The 24,703-nt window shown below is 36.5% G+C and overlaps 1 protein-coding gene across 1 annotated transcript in view; it reads left to right on the forward strand.

Moving 5' to 3' along the window:
• LOC142342183 (sodium- and chloride-dependent glycine transporter 1-like) overlaps positions 1 to 4,491 on the forward strand; it is a 35,539-nt gene extending 31,048 nt beyond the window's left edge. Inside the window, exons 6-8 of the mRNA XM_075393407.1 lie at positions 331 to 491; positions 3,616 to 3,754; positions 4,157 to 4,491. Coding sequence (XP_075249522.1) covers positions 331 to 491; positions 3,616 to 3,754; positions 4,157 to 4,386 — 530 coding nt within the window. The 3' untranslated portion in view covers positions 4,387 to 4,491. The remainder of the gene's footprint in view (positions 1 to 330; positions 492 to 3,615; positions 3,755 to 4,156) is intronic.
• Positions 4,492 to 24,703: the final 20,212 nt, after the last annotated feature.

A 24,703-nucleotide genomic window follows, 5' to 3' on the forward strand; every position in this document is an offset into this window, starting at 1 on the left:
AACTATTCAGTCTTGGAAATTTTCTCCAGTAATTACTAATTAAATTCGAGCAAAAGAAGTTTATAGTTTTAAGATAGGTACGTGCTGTAAATCGTAGTCATTGTTAGCCCATGAACAATGGTGACAAAATTTGTGTTATTTCTCTCTAATGTCCCCGGTTAACGTAACAATTTTTTTAATCGAGAATAAAAGTGACGCAAAGTGACAATTGGAGACTAGGTATTTTCACTGTTGTCCGCAAAACGCCAAACAATCTAAAAACGACGAGATGCACTTTAGCAAGGTAAAGGCAGTGACATTGCTTTCTAAAAAGATTAACCCTGGTTTCAGGCATCTATTGGTTCTTCTTGTTAGACTGGTACGTAGCCCTCTACCCCAGTTTTCTCATCCAGTGTCTTCAGAGTGTACTTGTGGCATATGTCTATGGAGTGAAGAGATTCTCAGTTGACATTGAGACAATGACCGGGAAACAACCTTGCATGTACTGGAAGGTAAAGCAGACAAAGTTTTTTCTAACACGAGCAGTTCAATAGCAAACAACCCTACCAGTCTTTGACGTGGTGTGTACAAGATACCAAAGAACCGCATGCACATATGGGCGCGGCTAGAAAAGATAGAGAAAATAGATAGAGTAAGCGCTCCTAATACGTCATTGTATGCGAGCAAAGATGGGAAGACCCGATTTTAAAGTGAAATTCTGACACAGCTAACTAGGAAATTTGAAAAATAATAGAAAATTTCTGCTAAAACATTTATGAAAATAGTTGTTAAACTTTTAAACTGTCAATTATTTTTTGTATTGTTGTGAAGCTGTATGCCGAGCGTAGCTATATTGTGGTAATCAGTTTTTTTTCTTATTACAATTCAAAGAATTTGAATTGTATTGGGGCGCTGTCTTTTTTACAATTCAAAGAATTTTTACAATTCAAAGAATTTGAATTGTATTGGGACGCTGTCTTTTTTTTTAAGATCTGTTCACACATTTTCATGATTTTTGAAGTCAAATTGGAGTAGTGATTTTGGTCACGCCGAAACAGGAAATGGAGCGAAAAAGCGAGCGGTTTTGCGGCGTGAATTTTTTTCGCTCTAATTTTAAAGTAGAGTGAGAAAGTGGTGTTTGAACAAAAATTCGGTTTCTCGGTAGTGGTTTTTTGTTCACATGCGGCAATTTCATTCTGATTTTTACTGTTTTTTCGATTTTTTGGATCGGATTTCTTTCTAAATGGTTTTTCCAATCCATTCACAGCTCGTTCTAGGCCTAGTTTTTTGTTTGAACTAAATTTCTCGCTAGTGGTTTTTTTGTTCACATGCGGCATTTTGACATTGATTTTTTGTTTTTTTTTATTTTTTGATCTGATTTTTCTTAAAATGGTTTTCTCAATTCACTCATAGTCCATTCTAGGTCTAGTTTTTCTGTTTAGTCAATGAAAATTCTTTGAATTGTACGTCAGGACTTGTCCTGCTATGTTTTTAGTCTTCTGACGCTCATTTTTTGTTTTGCATTCTCCACAACGCAAAGCTCAGAAGAACAGGGCGGTTTTTCACCTTATTAGTTTTCCGCTGATACTCCCCTTGATTGTGAACTCTTCATGTTACTATAAAGCTGTTGAAGGCCAATAAAAGACAACTGCTTCTGAAAACTGACAAGTTTTTTCCAACGAAAGAAACCATTTAAACAAAACGATTTTAAAACTTGCATTTTAAACTTTTTTTGATATAGCCATAGTTTCTGTCCTTGCTATCGAAGCTTTTAACCGTTTGTGGTTTTAATCCCGTTTCTTCACTGGTTTTAATTAAAAAATAAAATTTATAACAATAACTATAAACCAATGAAAAAAAAATAACGAAAAAAGAATTTTTGTTTTAACGAGATCCGGCTGTTCGGAATTCAAAACTAACGATCTCATCGGCTATTTTCATACCGCTCTACAAAAAAGTATATCAAGGTTATTTTAAGAAAAGTGTATGAGTTTGTGTTTGTTATTTTATTTACGATAAAAACGTTTTTTTTTTCGAAATTGTTTTAAGAACTGGGATATTTATTAAGTAGAAATGTGAGAGAATCGATTTCGCGTCAATTTAAACGGAGCTGATCTTATACGTAGTAATTTTATAAAAGTTAAAATTAGAGTCATTTACGTTAGTTCTTATTTTCTTTTGTTTATTGCAAGCTAGCGAAGAGTTCGTCGGACATTCTTTAAAATTCAGTTCACTCTTTTATGTCAAAAGGGAGCGAATTTCTGTAGTATATAGCCTAAGGTATCTGTGACAGAAAAACTCTCAAGTACTAGATTTGGTTTAATTTCAAATTTCATTGTTCAGATCCAAATTTTTCATGGTAGCCCTTAGCAATGTAAATAGAATGAACATAGAAAAAACCGGATAGTGTAATAATACTTTTAACGAGTAAGCACGCTGGATTTGTGACAGGAACGTCTAGCGCTATCACCTGCAAAAAGGAATACTTTTTTAAAGGAAAAAAAGAGTTGATTTTGTTTGAAATCTGTCGTTTACGAAACTTTACCGCAAATAATCAGTTTCGATGGAGATCAATGCCATATAGTTTCAAAACAATTTATATTGGTTTTGCTTTTTTTCAAACAAAGTTATGTGATTTCTGTGCGCCTAGGTGGAACCAACCAATAAAAATTAGGTGTGGCTCACTTAATAATTGGTTGAAACCCCGCGTGAAAAGAACAAACTCTGCTTGCCAGAATAACAACATTGACAAAATCCTCTCGCATGTTTTCGCAGAGCCCTATAAATTTGCATATATCACTCAGTTTGAGCTATTAGGTATTTTATAATACCTGCTGGCACCTGGCAAGTTGTTCATAGTATTTCGGAAGTGACTGGCAATGGTAGCCCACGCACTGATGACGGGCATCATAGTTTTCCACTGAGGCTTAGAGCTGGTGAAATGGTATGCACAGTGATACTGGAAACGATTACAAAAGCGCTAGGAACGCTTCTGATAAACAATACATATAATCTCCCAAGTTTTTTTGCGGAGTGCTTAAAAATCGTTCTCAAAGAGCGTCTCAGAAGCTTACTGAGTTCTTGGCTGATTTTAATATTCTTGCTAAAGAATTCATCCTATTGGCACTGACGAAATTAGACATTATCTTGTTATTCAATTTTTTTGGAAGAGTTACTCTTTAGATTGTGTGCTTAAAAAAAGAATAGAGACTAAAGATATATCCTTATGTGATGCTTTAAAATGAGTTTTGCATTTGGATGCAATCTGTCGGTTAGAGATTCGAGGCCCGGATGGAGTAAGTAATGGGTTGAATACTAGTCATCAAGGAGTTGAAACTACAGAGGGATATTAAACACTGCTCGTTGAACTTTCAAATTGAAATTTTATGATTAATTTTTCTTTATTTCTGTTTTCAAAAAGCAGGAAGAGCAGCCAGAATTGCTCAGAGAGTGCTTAATTTTTCCAAAACAAAAATTGTTTCATAATCAACGTTTGTCTGAAATTTTCGGACACAAACTGTTTTTCAAAAACAAATGTCTGACGGAGTGGACCAAAAAAGATCAGTGATGCTGTTGTTGAACATTCGTGGTTGAGCTCTTTTCGTGGTTGTTGCGAATAAGTGAAATTTGATTCAGGTGTGCTGGTTGGTACTGTCCCCTGGAGTGATATTCAGTCTCCTTGTGTATAATCTGGTCAACTACAGTGACGTCTCATTGGGCAACTACACATTCCCTAAGTGGGCACCTGCATTTGGTCTCACTATCATGGCTATGGGTAACTGCGATACACCAACATACTAAAATGCATTACACCATAATAACATTGCATCTAAGGTAACATTAGGAAAACACCAAAATAAAAAAAATGTGGAGGTAAATTGCGCGCGAACACTACTTAAAAATATCATGTTGATTTTTGTAAAATTACCTACAAATTCGTCTCGACTATTCACGTATTTTGGCGTTGCTGCATAATACCTGCAGTTTACCTGAATCTACAAATACAATAGCAAGCAAATCCACCTAAAAGTTGACCTGACAAAATTACGATAATTTAAGATTTTTCGGTCAATCTAACCTTCAAATTGGAAATTTTTGTAGTTTAGAAGGCTTAACAGAAGTAGAAGAAAAAAAAATAAAATCCATATTAATGTCTAATTTCTAATTTTGATTTTAGAAATTCTTCCCATACCTCTCTACGCAATCTACAAAGTGTTCGCAACCAAAGGCGACTCATTATTAGACAGAATTACGATCAATTTAAAACCCACCAGAGATTGGGGTCCAGCAAATACGGAGGACAGAGCACGAAACAATCGATTAATCGTAGAAAAATTAGGCTCGCAATATCTAACGGACGATAGTGTAGCAAACGCGCGTGTAAATAATCAAACCTTCAATTTTTAACTATTAAATATCGGTTTAAAATTTTGTACAATTTGCACGCAATAGTTGCAACAAATTTCAAATGATTTAATATTATCAAATTAAAAATGCATTGATATATAAAAACTTAATTTTTTTTTGCGGTTTCATTTGATCACGTTCCGTATAAACTGTTTTGAAGAAAAATTTTTCCTTTTCTCTTCCAAATTTGGTGGAACACTCACTATGTTTCACGATCAAACATAAACCACATCATCGGAAAGTGCAATGAACGCCGGTTGATTCTTTTGGCAGCTATTACTTTCCAATTTTCTGTAATCTGAAATAAAATTATACCCATTTTCCGTAGTTTTGAGAAATCATACTGAGATATGAAAATTTTGCAATATTACTGAACACTACCATAGCGGTCTGCCCGAAGCCGCAAGGAAAGAAACAACACTGCGGACTAAAGTTGTCAGAAAGAATTCTTAAATTTAAGCAAGTAAGTTTCCAAACTTCATCACCTATAAACATTTCTTTAACGCTTTTTTTTAGTAGAATCAGCACACACACGCACACACGCAAACACACACACATACACACACACACACACACACATACACACACACACACACACACATACACACACACACACACACACACACACACACACACACACACGCACACACACACACACACACACACACACACACACACACACACACACACATACACACACACACACACACACATACACACAAACAAACAAACAAACAAACAAACAAACAAACAAACAAACAAACAAACAAACACACATACACACACACAAAACACACACACACACAAACACACACTCACAAAAATACGTGCGCCCACACACATACACACACATACACACACACACACACACACACACACACACACACACACACACTCATACACACACACACACACACACACACACACACACACACACACACACACACACACACACACACGCATACACACTGAACTTTCATTAGTAGCCTATAATTCCAACTTATATCTGATCAAAATCATATTTCTAATGACTTTGTTTTGGGGAAATTTTTTATCTTCTTGGATTAATTTTCATTTTGGTTTACATTTTTTGTTTCGTCTCCACTCTCAACTGTCATCTCTGCTCTGAAAAAGTTTTGAAAACCTGGATAGTAAAAAATGTATAATTTTTTATGTATTTGTTTTTGTATTCAACCAACAGTCAACGCGGCATATGTAAATACACACCCAGACAGTCCATATTCTGTTTAGACCATAAATCTCAAAACATGTCTTATCTATTTAACACTGAACACTTTGGACAGACATAAAACCGCCGTCTTCTCAACATGTGCCAAAATTATTTGAAGCATAAAATAAAAGTTCACAAGATTAGCTATTCAAAGTCTCGCATCGTTCTTGTTGCATTCCTATCTAAACGTTTTGCAAGGAATTGAACTTTTAAATGATAAGGAGGCTCGGTAATGTGCGTTCGCACATAATGTTCCGATCCCACTCATCCACCTTTTGGTTTAATTGACTTTCAACAGAGGGAGAGATTGAAAACTTTCAAAGTTTAAATTTAAAAGGCGTTAAAACCCGACAAAAATTGAAATCACTCGAGCTCAATTACTTCCCTTAAAATTGAGACGTGTTTTGAATATTCAAAGAGTTGAAGCAAAGACCAACCAGGAGTCAAAACGGAAACCAAATATTTCGGAAGAAAACCAATCTATGAACCAAGGTACTGCAGCATTTAAATCAATTTGGGAGACGAAAATCAAACAAAGCGAGATGTTTTTAGTTAGTTTAGAAACAAACAAGAGGTTCGGTAATGTGCGTGCGCACATAAAGTTCCGATCCCACATCCACGTTTTGCTTTAATTGACTTTCAACAGAAGAAGGGATTGAAAACCTTCAAAGTGTAAATTTATCTCAAAAAAAATAGTTGTAGAAAAAAAATGCCGTACACTCAACATATTAAACTAATTAAGCAATGCCGTTCCAGAGGTCCAATGAGATATGCCATTATCAAAACTACGGGATTATAAAAAAAAATATTTTGAAAGCTACTAAAAATCATTTAAAAAGCGTTAAAACCCGACAAAATTAAAATCACTAGAGCTCAATTACTTCCCTTGAAATTGAGACGTGTTTTGAATATTCAAAGAGTTGAAGCAAAGATCAACCAGGAGTCAAAACGGAAACCAAATATTTCGGCAGAAAAAATTTATGAACAAAGGAACTGCAGCATTTAAAGCAATTTGAGAGCTGAAAATCAAACAAAACGAGATAGTTTTAATTAGTTTAAAAACAAACAAGATCTCGATAATGTGCGTTCGCACGCAATGTTCCGACCCACCTCATCCACATTTTTGACCTAAATATCTCCCAAATGAGGAGGAGACAGAAAGTTTTCAAAAATTTACATATTGGTCAGCCAATAACTGATTGAACAAAATAATGCGGGTTAGAAAGCCGCTGCGACTTTTGAGAGTACTGGGACAGCCAAGCATAAAATTCAAAACATAGCAAATATTAATTACAATCAAACTCAATATCTAAAAAAACACTTGATAACACAAAAAAGTGGAATCCGATAGAACCTGAACTAATCTGCTCTTCATTAGAGAAGATATGGGACCTGTCAATAATGCGACTCGGTAACAGAATGATAAAGGCGAGCAAAAAAACAAAAATCAAAAATGCGTTTCTTTTTTGAATACAACCACTTTCAAATTCATTAAAAGCAATACCCAAACAATTGCCTCACTTGGAAGGGCAATTTACACTTCATAGGAAGTAATTGAAACCTGTCATTATCCATAATATGACTGACTACTACAAAAAAAACGCCAACAAGAAAAACAATTTATTAAAAAACGGTGTCGAAACCGTTTAAACCATTGCAATCAATTGAAATTCTCAAATATCTTTCATTGCGTATTTCCCTCTTGATGTGGTAATCTACACAAAGAAACAAAAAACTCAGAAATAATCAATATACAAAAATCACACTTCATAATAAAGTGCGTAGTGGTGATGCCCAGAAGCCATTAATTGAAACAAAAACACTATAAAAACTGGATCTTCGTCCACGAGAAAGAGGATGCGACAATCTGGAATATTCATATAAACAAAACACAAAAGACACAGCTAGAAAGTTCAACTTTTTTAAAGAAAATACAAACAAACTAAATGCTTTCAACTACAAACAAAAACAAATTATCTTGTAAAAACTCGGGAGGTCATTTTGATTGTTATCAGTGAAGATGGAATATAGGACGACAAAATAACAACGAATACGGACATAACTCAAAAATTCGAATTAATTTTGGAAACCGCAGTGTCGAAGCCATTACAACTATTCGACAAGAAATATCATCAAAAATCTTAAATTTTCATGAGTTAAAGTGGGTTGTCTTTTAAAAAGGTCTTTTTTGAAAACAAAAAAAGAACCGAAAAATCCCCTTTCTAAAACTCAAGAAGTATTTATGAAATCACATTTTAAGCTCTAAGACGTCAATCAAAACAAAACTAACGTTAAGATATTGATCAGAGCAACCAAAAAATGATCTCGGCTGATAAGGGGACTAGGCTCCTTCTTGACAACAATAAAAAAAAATGGGAATTAAAAGAGGGCTTTGTTTGAAAAAAGTTATTTTAAATGCATTAAAACTGCAGCTGCAAACTGCATTTTGTAAACAGATTTAATTAAACTTCCACAAAAGCAATTAAGACTTTTGTTTTTCAAGATTATGCCGTTCGACAACAACAGAAAATAAATTAGTGGCCAAAGCAACCAAATTCAAATCTATTTTTGGAGAAAACTATTATTTTTTCACTGAAATCTCCAGAAATTTTCCATTGCGCATTCTGTCGATGCCAAGTGAAACTTTCTTTATAGTGATATTTTCAAAAGATAACAATTATCAACCTCAAGTATAAGCAGAAGCGCAAAAGTCACCAAACATTTTTGAAATTTAGTAGAAAACAAACCGAGCAACTATTAATTAAAAAACCCACTATAGCTACCATTTTTTTTTTCACTTGGAATAATGTTGCCGTGGTATATACTGAAACTAAGCTACGCAGAGCTACATTAAGCTAGAGGGAATTATAAAAGCGACCAACTTCAAAAGTTCAATGACACTTTTTTGACATTTTCGAAACAAATATATTCAAAGTCATATGAGGCATTGGATAGCAACTGGAAGCACTGTATAGGTTCATAGAAAATTATTTAAGAACCCCGTTGGATCTTTGGTGAATCAGCATAAGTCATGAATCTAATCTGCAAAAAAATTGATAAATAAGCCAGAACCAAAGAAATCATTTCAGGTACATGAAAACAGATTGTCAAGTCCACGAAAACAATGAGCCTTTCTCTGGAGACATAGTACATGTTTTGGCCTCAATTAGTTATAAACAGTATCGGTTATTAAGTGGGCCCCCACTTGAAGTAGTTCCCGTCTGTAATTAACATCAAAATAACAAAAGTGCGAATTAATTTTGAGAAAGACTGCGCCCCAATATAATCCGAACAACTATGATTGTAAGAATCTATGATGATTTTAAACCTAGCCCTGATTTGGCTGCGCGTCCAGCAAAACAATTAATTATTCCATTTGTTGCAAAATCGATCAATTAGAAAATGATATACGTCAATAAATCAAACAAATGCCTTTTGTAGAATTGTTGAGTTATTATCTAAATAATAACACAGAAATATTAAGCAAAAGATTTGGATCAAATAAACCGGCAAGGTCCTCTATCAGTAAAAGTGAAACTAAACTACTGTTTTTATCAATTTTAAAATATTTACGCAAAATTAGCGAAAATTTTGTTAAAAATCCGGAAAATGAGAATAAAAACAGCCAAATTCACAAAATTCATAAAAAGGTTAAACCTCGATAACTCCATTTTCTACGCTGGACAGGATTTCTAATGATACCATTATAAACTCTCTACGCTGAATATATCGATTGGCCATACTTGTCTGAACAAAAAACCCATTTGTGTATATAGGTCCCCCAAAAGTGGGTCGGAACAAATTTTAACCTCATGTCCGCAACAACTTTCATTCAGCAATGACGCGTAGCTTCAATTTCCGGAGTTTTGGGCGCTCCACTTCTACATTGTCACTAACTTCTCCAAATTTTTCAAAAAATTCGTGTCTCACCCAAGTATATCAACCACCTGGGCAATTTTTAGCAAGAGAAATAATTTTCAGTTTTGCTGAGGCACATGGGGAAGGATTTTTACTTTTTTCTATGTCGCAGTTCGGGAATGTTTCAATATGGGCCAGCAGTTAAAAGCAGAGTGTTCAGTCAAAAAATGCCTTCTCTCAAATCTGCTCTTAATACTACTACAGCTGATAAAGCAATCGCAACCCAGGTTGAGGTCCAGACCTAAATTATAGTCTGATCAGACTTTCCAGTCCGAAATTATCTCTGATCAGACTTTCCGACGGAAAATAACCCCGATCAGACTTTCCAGACCCAAGATAACTCTGATCAGACTTTCCAGACACAAAGGGTCTCTGATCAGACTTTTCAGACCGAAGGCGTTCTGATCAGACCATCTTCAGACCAATGTCCAGACTCAAATTCAGACCATTGCCCAGATCTTAATCCGACTATGATCAGACCCAATTGCGCTAAAAGAGGTTATGATCAGACCCAGTTGCGCTCGAAGCATTTATGGTCAGACCCAGTTGCGCTCACAGCCATTTATGATCAGACTGAAGCGCGCTCGAAACATGTTCTGATCAGACTCAAGTGCGCTCGAGATATTCCGATCAGAAAAAAATAATACCTATGGACAAGTCTCTTAATTTTGCTAGAATATATTCATTTCATTAAAACTGATGTTTGCAGTATTTAATTCATCTAAGGAAAAATCAATTATAAGAGTATCGCTAAAGAAAAGGAAACCCAACTGTTCAGAACACATTTTATTTAGTGCACCTCTTAGTGTATATTTCTGACTCAATGAATGAATGAATTTAGACAGCTTTCCATAAGAGACATCGGGGTCTCCAGTTGATCAAAATTACCTCTGAAAGGGGCTGGCTTTTCCTATCAGCTGGACTCTTTTTTTCTGATCAATTCTAGCGGACTTCAGATGAGTCTCTGATCAGAACGCTTCTTTATTGTTGCCTCATGGCAGAGCCAACATCTCTCAGTAAAAAGAAACAAAAAAAATGAAAAAATAAGGCGCCCGAAACTAGCCCTAATCAGACCCAATTGAGCTCGAAAACATTTTTGATCAGACCCAAGTGTGCTCGAAGAGGTTATGATCAGACCCAATTGCCTTCGAAGTTGCCTCTGATCAGACAAAAGAGCGCTCGAAGAGGTTATGACCAGACCCAATTGCGCTCGCAGTTGCCTCGGATCAGACCCAAGTGCGCTCGAATCCACCTATGATCAGACTTTTCAGACCAAATTGACCTCTGATCAGACCATCTCCAGACCGTCATCCAGACTGTAGTGCGCTCAAACTTCCTTCCAGACCCTGTAATTTTGGTCTGAGAACACTTGGGTGTGCGATCGACTGTGCCTGATCATATACCAATTTGGGTCTGGACCTGAACCTGGGAACTGTTATTTCAAACTATGCTAATTATGACAACGAAAAACTTGATCATAGTGAATTAATGTATCGTTAAACATAAGGTTCCCGAATCTTCTTACTGAAATTTTTCGGGTTTTTCCTCTTATAGCCCCCTCAACAAGCTTAGTGGTCAAAAACCCTATAGCACCCCTATCATGGTAATTATACCATAATGGGGGGGGGCTTTATCTCTCCTTTATCGAAAACATACCCTATTTTATTCTGAAGCAACAGCAGCAGAGGCAATGTAGACAGAGATGTTTTTTTTCTCTGTCCTCAAAAAACTCTTCCTTGCGGTTTTTAATTAATCTCAAACGAAGATTGTTACAATTATACTAGTCCTGTTGTATCTTATGCGAATTTTTGATTGGTGACCAATTTTTGTCTGACCCGTTTGATTTGTCATCCTTGAAAACGGTATAAACATGTAGCGCCCAGTGGGCATTAAGTTCTCCTGGAGCCTTTCATATCCCTTCTACTAATCGTGTTGGTCTTTTTTTGCGGATTTTCTATTGATGAGCAATTTTTAGTCTGACCCTTTTGACTTGTAGTCCTCAAAAATGGTATAGACATGTAGCTCCCAGTGCTCATTAAATTATCTTACAGCATTTCAGCTCACCAGTTTCCAAGTATGCGATTCACTGAAATTGTTTTCACTGGAGACTTATACTTATGGTGTGAAGAGCGGTTCTTAGAGTTTGAATCCCCTCACTCACACACACGCACAAACACACATACACACACGTCAGGCCCCGTCACTTCAACCCCCCCCCCCCCCACCAATTCCCACACCTGCACATCGCTTACACCGTAAGGGCCGTGTGCAGCGAAAGGCCCCATCCCACTGTTGCCCCCAGCTGCGCTGACCTCACGACCCTGCAATTAAATTGAAGCTAGCCTCAATAAGCCGTGGCTGGCTACTCACGAAGCCAACCACTCGTCGGTCGTTTGAAAGCAATTCGCCCGACGTTAGTCTGTTATGATATTTTTTGGCTATTTTTTGGCTCAAATTCCTAATACAAAAACATGTACCTAGCTAGCAGAATAGTGGAAAAGGTACCAATGTGAGAATGGCAACGATAGAATTGATTCTTTTATCGAAATTTTCCAGAAAAATGTTGAAAAACACTCACCAATTCAGACAGTTAAAAAAACGCGGGTATCTTTTAAGTATTTTAAGCCCTGGTTAACACAAGAAATGAAACATTTGCTACAAATTTTGCTTGTAATTACCTTGATAAATTTATTATACTTGATTTCAGAACTCTGACTAGAAAAGAATTTTATTCAGTCTTTGACACGTTGGACGATTACAAAGCTGGTGGACATGGTGGAGTATCAATTCTTATCATGAAGTCTTGCAAAATAGCCATAGACATACTGCATCTCGCTTTAAATGTGTCCAGTAAGTAAAAAGATTTTCCCAACTAAAATAAAACTAACCTATGTAACACCAATTTTCAAAAAAGATGACAAATTGGATAGCACAAACTACCGACCAATTTCTGTAACTCCTAGATTTGCAAAAAAAGTTTTGAACTCCTCCTTCTGACTTAGAGGACAGATTTCCTTGATGAGCGTTAAACTTTAAATAGAAAACAGTTTGGAAATCAGAAAAAAAGTCAATAATTGATGCAGTTTAAAAACTGGTTAAAACCGGTTTCGTCTAATTTAGATCAAAGTAAAGAAACTGATGGTATTTCTCTAGATCTTGCAAAAGCTTTTAATTCCATTTCGCATAACATTTTTCTTTAAAAAATGAAATGTATGATTTTTCCCAGGAAGCGAAAGAATTGTTATTATTATTTCTTGCCAACCGCAGACACAAGTTAAAAGTGCGGAGCATGATCACTGATTGTGAAATCGTGAAACAAGGTGTGCACTAGGGAATTGTTTAGAACAACTCATTTTTCTTCATATGTGAACAAGTTTTCATCTAAAAAAAACACAACGGAGAATTTATTTCAATTCGGAGATGACACAATTATTGTCTGCTGTGCAAATCAATGTAGCTTACAGGAGAAAATCCAGGAGATTTTACATTAAACAGAAGAATATGTAGAGATGAACAAACTAAATTTGAATACAAACAAAATCAAATTAACCTTTTTCTTGCGAAATAATTCTGATTTCTGATCTGTTTTTTTAGATAAACGAAGTTCTCACCTCAAAAAATGGCAGATATCCTGGTATTCAAATTGACAGGAAAGCAATTTTCAATGAGCCGCAGAATAAAGCCTTAAAAAAGATGGCTAATGCTATCAAGTCAATATACTTAATAAGGAATCAAATTCCCTGAAAGCGCGCATTTTTCTTTAAAATCATTTATGCTTTCACTTTCACACTTATCGTGTTCAACAATCTTTTTTCAAAATTTAACTTCAGAAGACCTAAAACGCCCTAATCGACTGATTAGCTGTGGTATAAACGTTTGCTTTCCACGCAAAATGTATGACAAAGCGAGAGATCCACTAATTCAGACAATGACCCTACGCGTTGAGATAATAATAGCAAAAATGTCGCTAATCAAATTTCATTTTGCAAAAGCCAGATCAAAAAACTCTAAAATTTTTTACGGGTATCTGAGTCTTCATCAAAGCACTCGAAAAAAACTATTCAAGTTTAGGCAGAATGTCAAAACCAGTTTTGGAATGAATTCGATTGTTCGTCAATGCGTACAAAAATGGAATGAGTTACCACAGTGGCGTTGGTAAAAAATGAAAATGTTTTTAAGATAACGCTGAATTATTTCTTGCTCTCAACAAAAAACAATTCCGGATCTATTGCACCCCCAGTGTTTTTTATGACCCCCAGTTACAAATAATATGTTATATAGCACGTTACTATGTAAAAAAAAATAGCACGTTCGCTGGGGGGTCATAAAAGATTTATGCTCACTAAGCTGGGGGTATGCTCACGAAACAATAAATCCAAAATTCTTTTGAATAGTAACGTAGGAGCCTGTAAACGTTGTAAAAGAAACCAATTTGTCAAATTAAAATTACTTCCAATACTTAAAACAAACGTTTTCGAACTTTACGTTCATCGTCAGGTTAAAACTGTTTTACAAATTGTTAAAAGATAAAATGAATATGTATTTACATTTGTCTGAGATGACAATTAAAACAATTCTAGGAAACATTCTAAAAAATTCAATCGAAAATTTTTCCTTATATACAATATTTAGCCTGTTTACAACACATATTTACATCTGTTATCAATTTACTTAAAAACATTCCTATTCCGGATTTTTCGATTTTGTCCATGTTCTTGTATTTTTAGGGTTATTCCGAATTTGCCCTAACCATAAGTATCCCTCTTTTGGAGGTTTTGCAAATTTCGTTTTGTCATGCACAAAATGTTTTTTGCCCTATGCATTCTCATTTAGTCAAAATTATGATTTGAACTAATATTTTAGCGTGAGTTCCCTCCCCCTATATTCGTCGCGTGTGTTTAGTGCCGGCTTCAGCTTGCTGATATATATAGCTTCGATGATCATTAGTTTTTCTACTGACCGACAGGCGTCCAGAATTCTCCATTCAATGTCATTCGTGGCGCCACGACATTCAACTAGATGTTGACCCACCTGTGAATCCTTCTTTTGATGTTCTGTTATCCTTGTGGTAACATGCCGGCTTGTTTGCCCAACATAGATGGATCCGCATCCATTACATTTAATTTCATATACCACGTGGGATTTCAGATCTCTATCAAAGGATGATTTCAGGGTGGGGAGGCACGATCTTAATTTTCGCGTTGTAAAAACTACTTGCAATTCGCATAGTTTCTTCAATTTGCTTGCGAAGTTTTGAGTGAGGTTGCCTCTGTATTGTAGAAAAATAGTTGGCTTATCATTAGATTTAGTCTTGCTTTTTTGATGCTCTTTTGGTTTTGTTCTTAATTGGTCTTTACCGCCACTTATTATTTTTTCTAGAGTCTGATTCACAATTTTTGAAGACCATTCCTCTGGATATTGATTTTTGGTCCAGCAAGATTTGTTCTTTTCAAGAGCCTGATCGAAGGCCAACCAATTAGAGGTTGCATTAAAAACCCTGTGAACCGTCCCTTGAATCACATTTTTCTTATGTTGAAGCGGTGCACAGCTGCGAAAATTCAGTATTATTCCAGTGTCAGTTGGTTTTTGATACCAATGACAGGTGATATTATTTTTGCTGCTCACATTTACGTTAATGTCAAGAAAAGCCAAACCCCCATCCATGTTCACTTTTTCTAAGGCTTATTCCTGTAAACGTTATTTATATTTCCAGGAAGTAAACAACCGGGAAGAAAATTTTATTATGTGATTCTTCGATAAAATTGATTGATGTTTATTATTTTGTTTGAATGGTTTTGAAGTATTTTTGTTTAAAATATAGTTAACCATATGGTTATAATTTGAATTTACTTGTAATAAAATTTACTTGTAATTTTGGCTATAATTTTGATAACGAGAAAAAATGTACATAGTAATAAACTCCTAGTCAAACAAGACGAATGACAATTTTATCTTCGGTTGATTGTTGCTCTCCTTAATTATTGAAGAATGTAGTGTTGTCCTTGCTCAGAGGCGTGTCGAAGTCCTTCAAAGCCAATTGAAAGTCAGGAAGGTGTTATGACCAACCTCACGGTATAAAAGAAAATAAGACTCCATAGTTTTGATTGTATCTTGAAAGATTTACTATCATTGGTGCGAGTTTGCTGATATTGAAATCTTTATTTTTTTTTGAGAATTCTAAGAAATGGAGGTTAATCTGCATAAACAGTCTGCGTGAACAACTTTTTGTAAATTTCTGAAATTTTTTACGGTCATGCTTACTGAGTTCTGTCAGTATTTTCATTTAATTCTTCTCTGTGATCCATTTTTTGTGGCAGTGGAACCTTTTGTAGAGAGGGAGGTCATGTGGGTACTACATTTTCAGTATTAGCGTTAGGGTGATGGGCGATTTTTTTAAATATTTGTTTGCCTTTTCATCGAAATGATTCCTTTGTTTTTTTTTGTAGCTCTTTCCAGCATTTCTCATCTACCAAAACGGGCTTGTAAGCGTACCCTAGCCCTATTTATAAACATGTTCAAGAATTAAGTGAAGATCGTTTATAAACAAAAGGACGACCTAGTTTTAATTTTTGTGGTGCTCCGCTGTTACCACTTTGACTTTTTAAAGACTTTGACCTTTTTGGTCGTTGGCCAAATTTCAACAGAAAAGGGAGAGAATGTTTGCTCCTGCTCCAACTAAGTTGAATTTTTCAAACAAAATGTCATGAAGACGAATATCAAACGCTTTTGGAATGTTCAAGTTTAGAACTGCAAATTCAGGTTCATTTTTTAGCTCGCTTAGTTGGCTTTTGAATTCGGGATAAGTAGAAGCTGAAGAGTCGTAGACTTGTGTAATCGCAAACAGTACTGAATTTCATGTCTTAGCTTTGGCTCTACTGCATTTTGTGTTAAATGTGTTTTTTAAAAGGAGCTGCAGGATAGCCGAACGATTGGCCTGCAGCAACATATTTCTACTTTCTTTTTCGCGTTGAATATTGGTTTTCTTTTGCTGATTTTGAAACCTCAGGGAACGGATCTTACTAAAGACAATTTTGAAAAAGCAGAGCATGTGATTTGCTTGCAAGTTTACAATATTTTAGAACTAGATTTTCAATATTTTGTCGGCCCATTGACTTTTCTGTTGTTAACTCTTGCCACCAATTTGTCAGTCTTTTCTACAGCCAATTGTACCATTTCAAACATTTTATATGTATTCCTGAAAAAGTAGGCGAGTGTAAAGCCGATGTCAACTGCTACAGACCCATAAGTTTTTTATGCTGCGTCTCAAAGCTGTTGGAAAAAATTATTTTCAACCGAATATATTCACATTGAAAAGACAATCTCTTTGAAAACCAATTCGGATTTAGACAGAGGAGGTCTGCAACAACTCAACTACTAATTTTTCTGAAGTCTTTATACGCCAAACTTGACGATGTGAAAACGAAAGAGTTGTCAGTCCTCTACTTAGACTTTGCAAAGCCCTTCGACAAAGTCTCTCACAACAAACTAATTGAAAAACTGCATTTTTTCGAAATTGGAGGAAATCTTTTAAAACTGATTGAAAGCTACATTAATAGAAGGAAACAGTGCGTCAAGATTAATAATGCATTATCCGAAAAATTAGAAATCACTAGCGGTGTTCCACAAGGGTCAATCTTAGGTCCTCTGCTCTTCCTCATCTTCATAAACGACCTTCCATCAGAAACTCCTCTCACTGAAAAGTTCGATTTCGCAGATGACTTCAAACTGATTAGCTTAAATCAGGAAAAAGCGTGGAAGGAATCGAGAACTGGTGCGATCGAAATCACATGACACTAAATGCATCAAAATGTAAACTTCTCTCTCTCAAAAGCGAACAAAAAGCTTCACTAAAAAATCAGGAGCTAGGAGAGGTTGATAGTCAACGGGACCTTGGTTTGATTGTATCCAAAAATCTTAATTGGAATAGCAACTGTAATCACCGGCTTTCGAAATCAACAAAAGCATTCTACCAAATAAAACGAAGCATGACCGACAGCGCCTCATTAAAAAATAAATTTAATGCCTACACTGGCTATGTCGTTCCAATACTATCATACTGTTCTCAAGCTTGGCTCCCAAACAGACAGCAGATTGAGAAAATTGAAAAGCTACAAAAAAGAGCCACTTCATGGATACTAGGTGGAAGGAACTGCACCTACAAAGAAAAGCTAATAGCATTTAAACTGTTGCCCCTAAGCCTGTATGTCGAAATGCACGATTTACTACTTTTACTATGGTTACTTGAAAATAAATTCGACATCAAAGTACACTTCGAATATCAAGACTTTGAAAAGAATAGACAAAACGCAAGAGGGCAATTAAAAATAGCAAAGAATCGTCTCAGGAAGACTGATAAAAAATTCTTTCATAGAGCCAAACTACTTTCCAACATCTTTTCCAAATTTGCTTCTAATTCAACACAACTATCGAGCAAAAAAACTGCGAGTGTCATCTACTGGAATTTCTTTGAAACGACTTTAACAAGAAATGCACGTGGAGAATCTTATGAAAATGTGGGATGTGCAACCCACGATTGAAAATCGAATAGAAATTGGACACGAAAACAAGGGTGCCTTGGAGCACCCCTGGGAAGACACTAAAGCCTGAACTACTACTACTACTACATTCTCTTAAATGTCAGCTCCGTCAGCTCTTAAGAATGCATGATTGTAGTTCGGCGTTGTTTAGTTTTTGTATTTTGTACATAAAGCAAAACAGCTAATGACAGGTTTGCGTTCAAAAAGTTACTCCTCTGCTTTCTGTTAAGTTTGTTGTCAGCTCGGTTTAATTTGATAGCATCAGGGTTGTCACAGATAAAGATATCCAACTGAGCTGATGTGTCTTAGCGGATTTTTACTTCAGAAGATTTATCTTGTACTTGAGTCTCGTACAAATTTGATTATGGAATTAAGTTTTTGTGCTTTGTGTTGTTGTCGGTATCGTTAATGTTAATGATTTACACGTGTAAGCGTTTGTTTCAAAAAATTTGTTCATTTCATTTTTCTCAGCGGTCGTGTTTTAGACCAATTTTTTTGTCGGTGTTTACATATTTTTCTATTCTGTTGTCGATTCTACTTGTACGATGTGTACATAGCTCCATACTCTGCGTCCGTGGCTCGCGCTCCATGCGCCGGCGCAGTGCTGTAGAAGCGTCGATAGACACCATTCTAGAGGAAGGGAGTCTGTTGTGCTAAATGTTTTATGTTTTTTCTAATCTTGCTTCACAATCACTACGCATAATACTTTAATTGCTGTTCAGCCATATCTTTTTTGATTATAATTCTAATGCTTTAATTTCTTTATCTTTTGCATCTGATGCTTCTACGTTTTTGATATCCTAAGATTGAACTAAGTGATCACTTTTTGGTCTAGTTTCTCATTTATTCTCAGTTTCAATTTTTTATCCCTATAGTATGGAGTGCATAAAGGCAGCAGGGTAACCAGCTGCATCGACATCCGCAGAGGTAACCAGTTTAACCGCGTTAGTGTTTTGAGGCAAAGTTTTTAAAGTAGCCATTGATTCATCTGGTCGCTTTCTTCTGCAGTTGTCTGACGCTATGTAAGTCAGTAATTGACTGGGCAATGCAATTAAATCTTCATGAGTATCTATAGTAAGAGTGGTCTCTATTGTCATATTTTTGCAATGATGCTCTGTTTTGTTGACATATTTCGCCCTACCGGTTAAAAGACGCAGCTCTTTTTTTCAGTTTAGTCCCAGTATGGTGCTGCTAGTTCGTAGTTGCACACATACTAATGCCTATATTCTTGGTCGATATTTGTGATTTGACAAAACTTTATGGAAAATATTTTTTGAGCAAATACAATGAACTAGATACATGTTCTGGAGTATAAACCGCATATTTGAGAATTGAAGTCCACATGATAAACTATCATAAAACTTAATCTCAACCAACCCAACCGGTCACGTGGAGTTTTAGAGCTTGTACTGTCAACAAACGTGAACTCTTTCAGATAATCAAAAATGTGATGGGTGATGGGCGATTTTTTTTAAATATTTGCTTGCCTTTTCATCGAAATGATTCCTGCTTTGTTTTTTTTTGGTAGCTCTTTCCAGCCTTTCTCATCTACAAAAACGGGCTTGTAAGCGTACCCTAGCCCTATTTATAAACATGTTCAAGAATTAAGTGAAGATCGTTTATAAACAAAAGTACGACCTAGTTTTAATTTTTGTGGTTCTCCGCTTTTACCACTTTGACTTTTTGAAGACTTTGACCTTTTTGGTCTTTGGCAAAATTTCAACAGAAAAGGGAGAGAATGTTTGCTTCTGCTCCAACTAAGTTGAATTTTTCAAACAAAATGTCATGAAGAAGAATATGAAACGCTTTTGGAATGTTCAAGTTTGGAACTGCAATTTCAGGTTCAAGTTTTGGCTCGCTTAGTTCGCTTTTGAATCCGGGATAAATAGAAGCTGAACAGTCGTAGAGTTGTGTACTCGAATTGTGTACTCGAACTGTACTGAATTTCATATGTCTTAGCTTTGGCTCTACTGCATTTGGTGTTATATGTGTTTTTTTAAAGGAGCTGCAGGATAGCGGAACGATTGGTCTGCAGCAACATATTTCTACTTTGTCTTTCGCTTTGAATATTGGTGTTCTTTTGCTGATTTTGAAACCTCAGGGAACGGATCTTCGTGAAGACATTTTTGAAAAATCAGAGCGTGTAATTTGCTTGCAAGTTTACAATTTTTAGAACTAGATTTTCAATTTTTTGTCGGCCCATAGACTTTTCTGTTGTTAACTCTTGCCACTAATTTGTCAGTCTTTTTCTACAGCCAATTGTACCATTTCAAACAATTTATATGTATTCCTGAAACAGTAGGCGAGTGCGGTTCATTTTCATATGAATATCTTAAACCGTCCCCCTCAGCTCTTAACAATGCATGACTGTAGTTCGACGTCGTTTAGCTTTTGTATTTTGTACCTAAAGCAAAACAGCTAATCACGGGTTTGCGTTCAAAAAGTTACTCCTCAGCTTTCTGTTAAGTTTGTTGTCAGCTGGGTTTAATTTGATAGCATCAGGGTTGTCACAGATAAAGATATCCAACTGAGCTGATGTGTCTTAGCGGACCTTTACCTCAGAAGATTTATCTTGTACTTGAGTCTCGTACAAATTTGATTATGGAATTAAGTTTTTGTGGTTTGTGTTGTTGTCGGTATCGTTAATGTTGATGATTTATACGTGTAAGCGTTTGTGTCAAAAAATTTTTTTTATTTCATATTTTTCTCAGCGGCCGTGTTTTAGACCAATTTTTTTGTCGGTGTTTACATATTTTTCTATTCTGTTGTCGATTCTACTTGTACGATATGTGTACGTAGCTCCATACTCTGCCTCCGTGGCTCGCGCTCCATGCGCCGGCGCCGGGCTGTAGAAGCGTCGATAGACACCATTCTAGAGGAAGGGAGTCTGTTGTGCTAAATGCTTTATGTTTTTTCTAATCTTGCTTCAAAATCACTACGCATAATACTTTAATTGCTATTCATCCATATCTATTTTGATTATAATTCTAATGCTTTAATTTTTTTTTATCTTTTGCATCTGATGCTTCTACGTTTTTGATATCCTAAGATTGAACTGAGTGATCACTTTTTGGTCTAGTTTCTCATTTATTCTCAGTTTCAATTTTTTATCCCTATAGTATGGAGTGCATAAAGGCAGCAGGTTAACCAGCTGCATCGACATCCGCAGAGGTAACCAGTTTAACCGTGTTAGTGTTTTGACGCAAAGTTTTTAAATCAGCCATTGATTCATCTGGTCGCTTTCTTCTGCAGTTGTGTGACGCTATGTAAGTCAGTAATTGACTGGGCAATGCAATTAAATCTATTCATGAGTATCGATAGTAAGAGTGGTCTCTATTGTCATATTTTTGCAATGATGCTCTGTTTTGTTGACATATTTCGCCCTACCGGATAAAAGACGCAGCTCTTTTTTTTCAGTTTAGTCCCAGTATGGTGCTGCTAGTTCATAGTTGCACACATACTAATGCCTATATTCTTCGTCGATTTTTGTGATTTGACAAAACTTCATGGAAAATATTTTTTGAGCAAATACAATGACCTAGATACATGTTCTGGAGTATAAACCGCATATTTGAGAATTGAAGTCCACGTGATAAACTATCATAAAACTTAATCTCAACCAACCCAACCGGTCACGTGGAGTTATAGAGCTTGTACTGTCAACAAACGCGCACTCGTTCAGATAATAAAAAATTATCCTAAGAATGCATCAACTAATTCCATTTTTTTAGTCCTGTGGTCTTTCTTATTGCAATTCTTCGCTTGACCGATTTTTCTTCTGAGCCATTTGACTTTTCGTCCCAAGAAACAGTATTAACAGGTAACACCCGGAGGGCACTAATGAATATTACCACACGGTTGTTATCGCCACCAAGTAGTTATCAAACTCCGAGGCGAAGCCGAGGTGTTATGACATCTTCGAGGGCGATAACTACCGTGTGGTTAATTTTTTTAAATCAACACCGGTTGCGATCATGTTTGTTTTTAGACTACAGGCTTATCAAACTGTTTCCAGCATTAGACTACAAGCTTATCACCACTCTTTTATTATATAAACAAGTAAACAGTGTTATTATGTTACTATGTAAACAGTGGCGATAACAATGTGTCATAAACTCGTAGTATAATGCTGAAGTGTTCCAATTTCGATCGGGCATTAAAATTTATTACACTGGCAGTTTATTTAACTTCTATTATCGCAACAGCTGTTAATTAAATTCTCGTAGAGCCTTATGCATAACCAGTATCTGATAATGCAGTCAACCAAAACTGTTTTGAAGGAGACAATTTAATATTGCAAAGGGCGGTTCTTTATCTTGATGATTTGAGCCCTCAGTCAATATCCAGCCCCTAATCAACCCCACACTCAGCACCCCTACCCCCTCCCGCATCTATTTACCCCCATTTCTTCCTCCTCTACCTGGCAGTGTTCTCCCCCTCTCGTCCAGCCCTCTCAGCTCTACCCCCCCCCCCCAACCACTTGAAGCCACCTCCCAATCGCTGTGTTAGAATATCAAAAAAAACTATAGTCTTGAACTTAGTGAGAATTAATAGAAAGAAAGTTTAACTTACCAGATTACCAAGACAGGATCAAATTGATTTTAATCAGAAAGCTTATGTAAATAAATCGTTAAAAATTGTTGCTAAGAATCAATTTTCGGTTCAAATTAGTGAATCTAGATAACTCTTATTAGAGTGAGGTTATTTGATGTAAAATCTTCACAACATGTATTGAATGATTATGATACCACCGGAAATGTGACTGAATTCTTAGAAAAGTGGAAATGCATACCATCTATGATATCCCCGGCGACTGATTTCTGGGAAATTTTCAGAAGGAAACCATTTTGGGCAACCCTTGCGACCCCCACTGTAAATCATGGTGCTAAGAATAGTTTTGTATCTTGACTTTCTCGCACTGATAATGGGTATATATACAGCTGATTTTTGAGCTTTTTTTCATCCCCAAATTCAAATCACCATCTTGATCTAATAATCAGATCTCTCCTGTAAATCTCTACTGTAAAGTATCATTTTTGTTATTCTGTTCTTGAGAAATGAATTTGCCGACTTATTTAATACGCTTTTTAATCCACTTGCCAAAACCATAACCCAACAGGTTTTGGGCCCAGCAATTTTCTACGTCATAAAACTAATTTCTAAAACAAAACTAATCTGTTGACGATAATAATCCTTTTCTGCTTGGTACCTTTTCTTTTCGCAACTTCTGCCTGCTCAAACTACTGTGGGTCAACAGACAGTGAAGCTGCTGACCTACACTACAAAGGCACAGGACTTTCCAATCTGGAGAACAAGATTTGTGGCAATGATGCAGACGAAGGAACTCTACAAATCACTACTTTGGACAGAGGAGCCACCCAATGAGCCTGCACCACTAGCCAATGGGGCTAGCAACGATGAGAAGAAGAACCACAAGGTGCTGAATGATGCATATGAGAAGGCAGTTGCAGACATCAAGGAGAAACGGAACAATGTGTGGTGCCATCTGGCACTGACTCTAGATGCAACAACGCTCATGCTGATAAGACATGACTGTTTGGGAGATGACGGCATTGGAGATGGAGCAAAGGCTTGAGAGCTTTTGCAAGAGGGATTTCAGAGTGTAGAGACGCCGACAGTGCTGACTTTGGTGGCACAGCTTGCTCGACTGCAGCTTGAGGATTCTGAGGATCGGGATAGCTTCATCAGAGGATAGAAGTTGCTAACAAGGCTACAAGAAGCAGGGGAAGCAATCTCAGAGACCCTCTTCTACGCCTTGATCCTTTATGGTCTGCCAATGAGGCATGAAAGTTTTGTTATACAGGTTGCGAGGTATAAAACCTAAGTCCAAGAAGCTGAGACAAGACAATGCGAAGGATTTCTCTCAGAGCAGTTCAAGATGTACTGTTCAGATGCAGGCATTCTACAAGAGAAGACCATTCCAGTGACGCCACAACAGAATGTCTTAGCTGAGAGGTGCAACAGGACACTGCTTGAGATGGCAAGATGCTTGCTCATTGACTCAGGTCTTCCCAAGATGATGTGGGGAGCAGCAGTTCTCCACTCAACAAGGATCAGGAACTTGGTTGTAAAACGAGGAAAAGAAAAATGCCCAGCAGAGCTGTTGCGAGGTATAAAACCTAAGCTTTCAATTAGTAAATTATCTATTTTTGGTTGCACAGTCTTCATGAGGAAGAGGGACAGAGACATCAGCTAACATGAACCCAAGGCGTTGGAAAGTTTGTGGGTTACACTAAAGGAGACATCGGATACATCCTGTATGTGCCCAACATACGCAAGGTGGTGGCAGTTATCATCCAGGAGTCCTAAGTGGGCCCAATCCCTGACAACACAAAGACGCACGACCTACTAGATGATGTCACATCAACTGGGGATCTGGCACCCAGATGATGGTCATCAAAACGGTGGCAACAAAGAGGAGCAGGGCACATCTTTTGCAATAAAGCAGGAGTGGTATGACGCAGAGAGCGTGAATATTCAAGAAACAACACAAACGAGATGCCTCGGATGTTGAAGCAGCACTTGAAGAATCTACGGCAACGAGAGGGAGTCTCAGAGAATCCGAGTCACTAGAAGACAGTGACGCAGAAGACTTATCACAGTCAGAGAC

Source organism: Convolutriloba macropyga, chromosome 7, assembly GCF_964194025.1.
Source record: "Convolutriloba macropyga chromosome 7, txConMacr16.3, whole genome shotgun sequence".
NCBI lineage: Eukaryota > Metazoa > Xenacoelomorpha > Acoela > Convolutidae > Convolutriloba > Convolutriloba macropyga.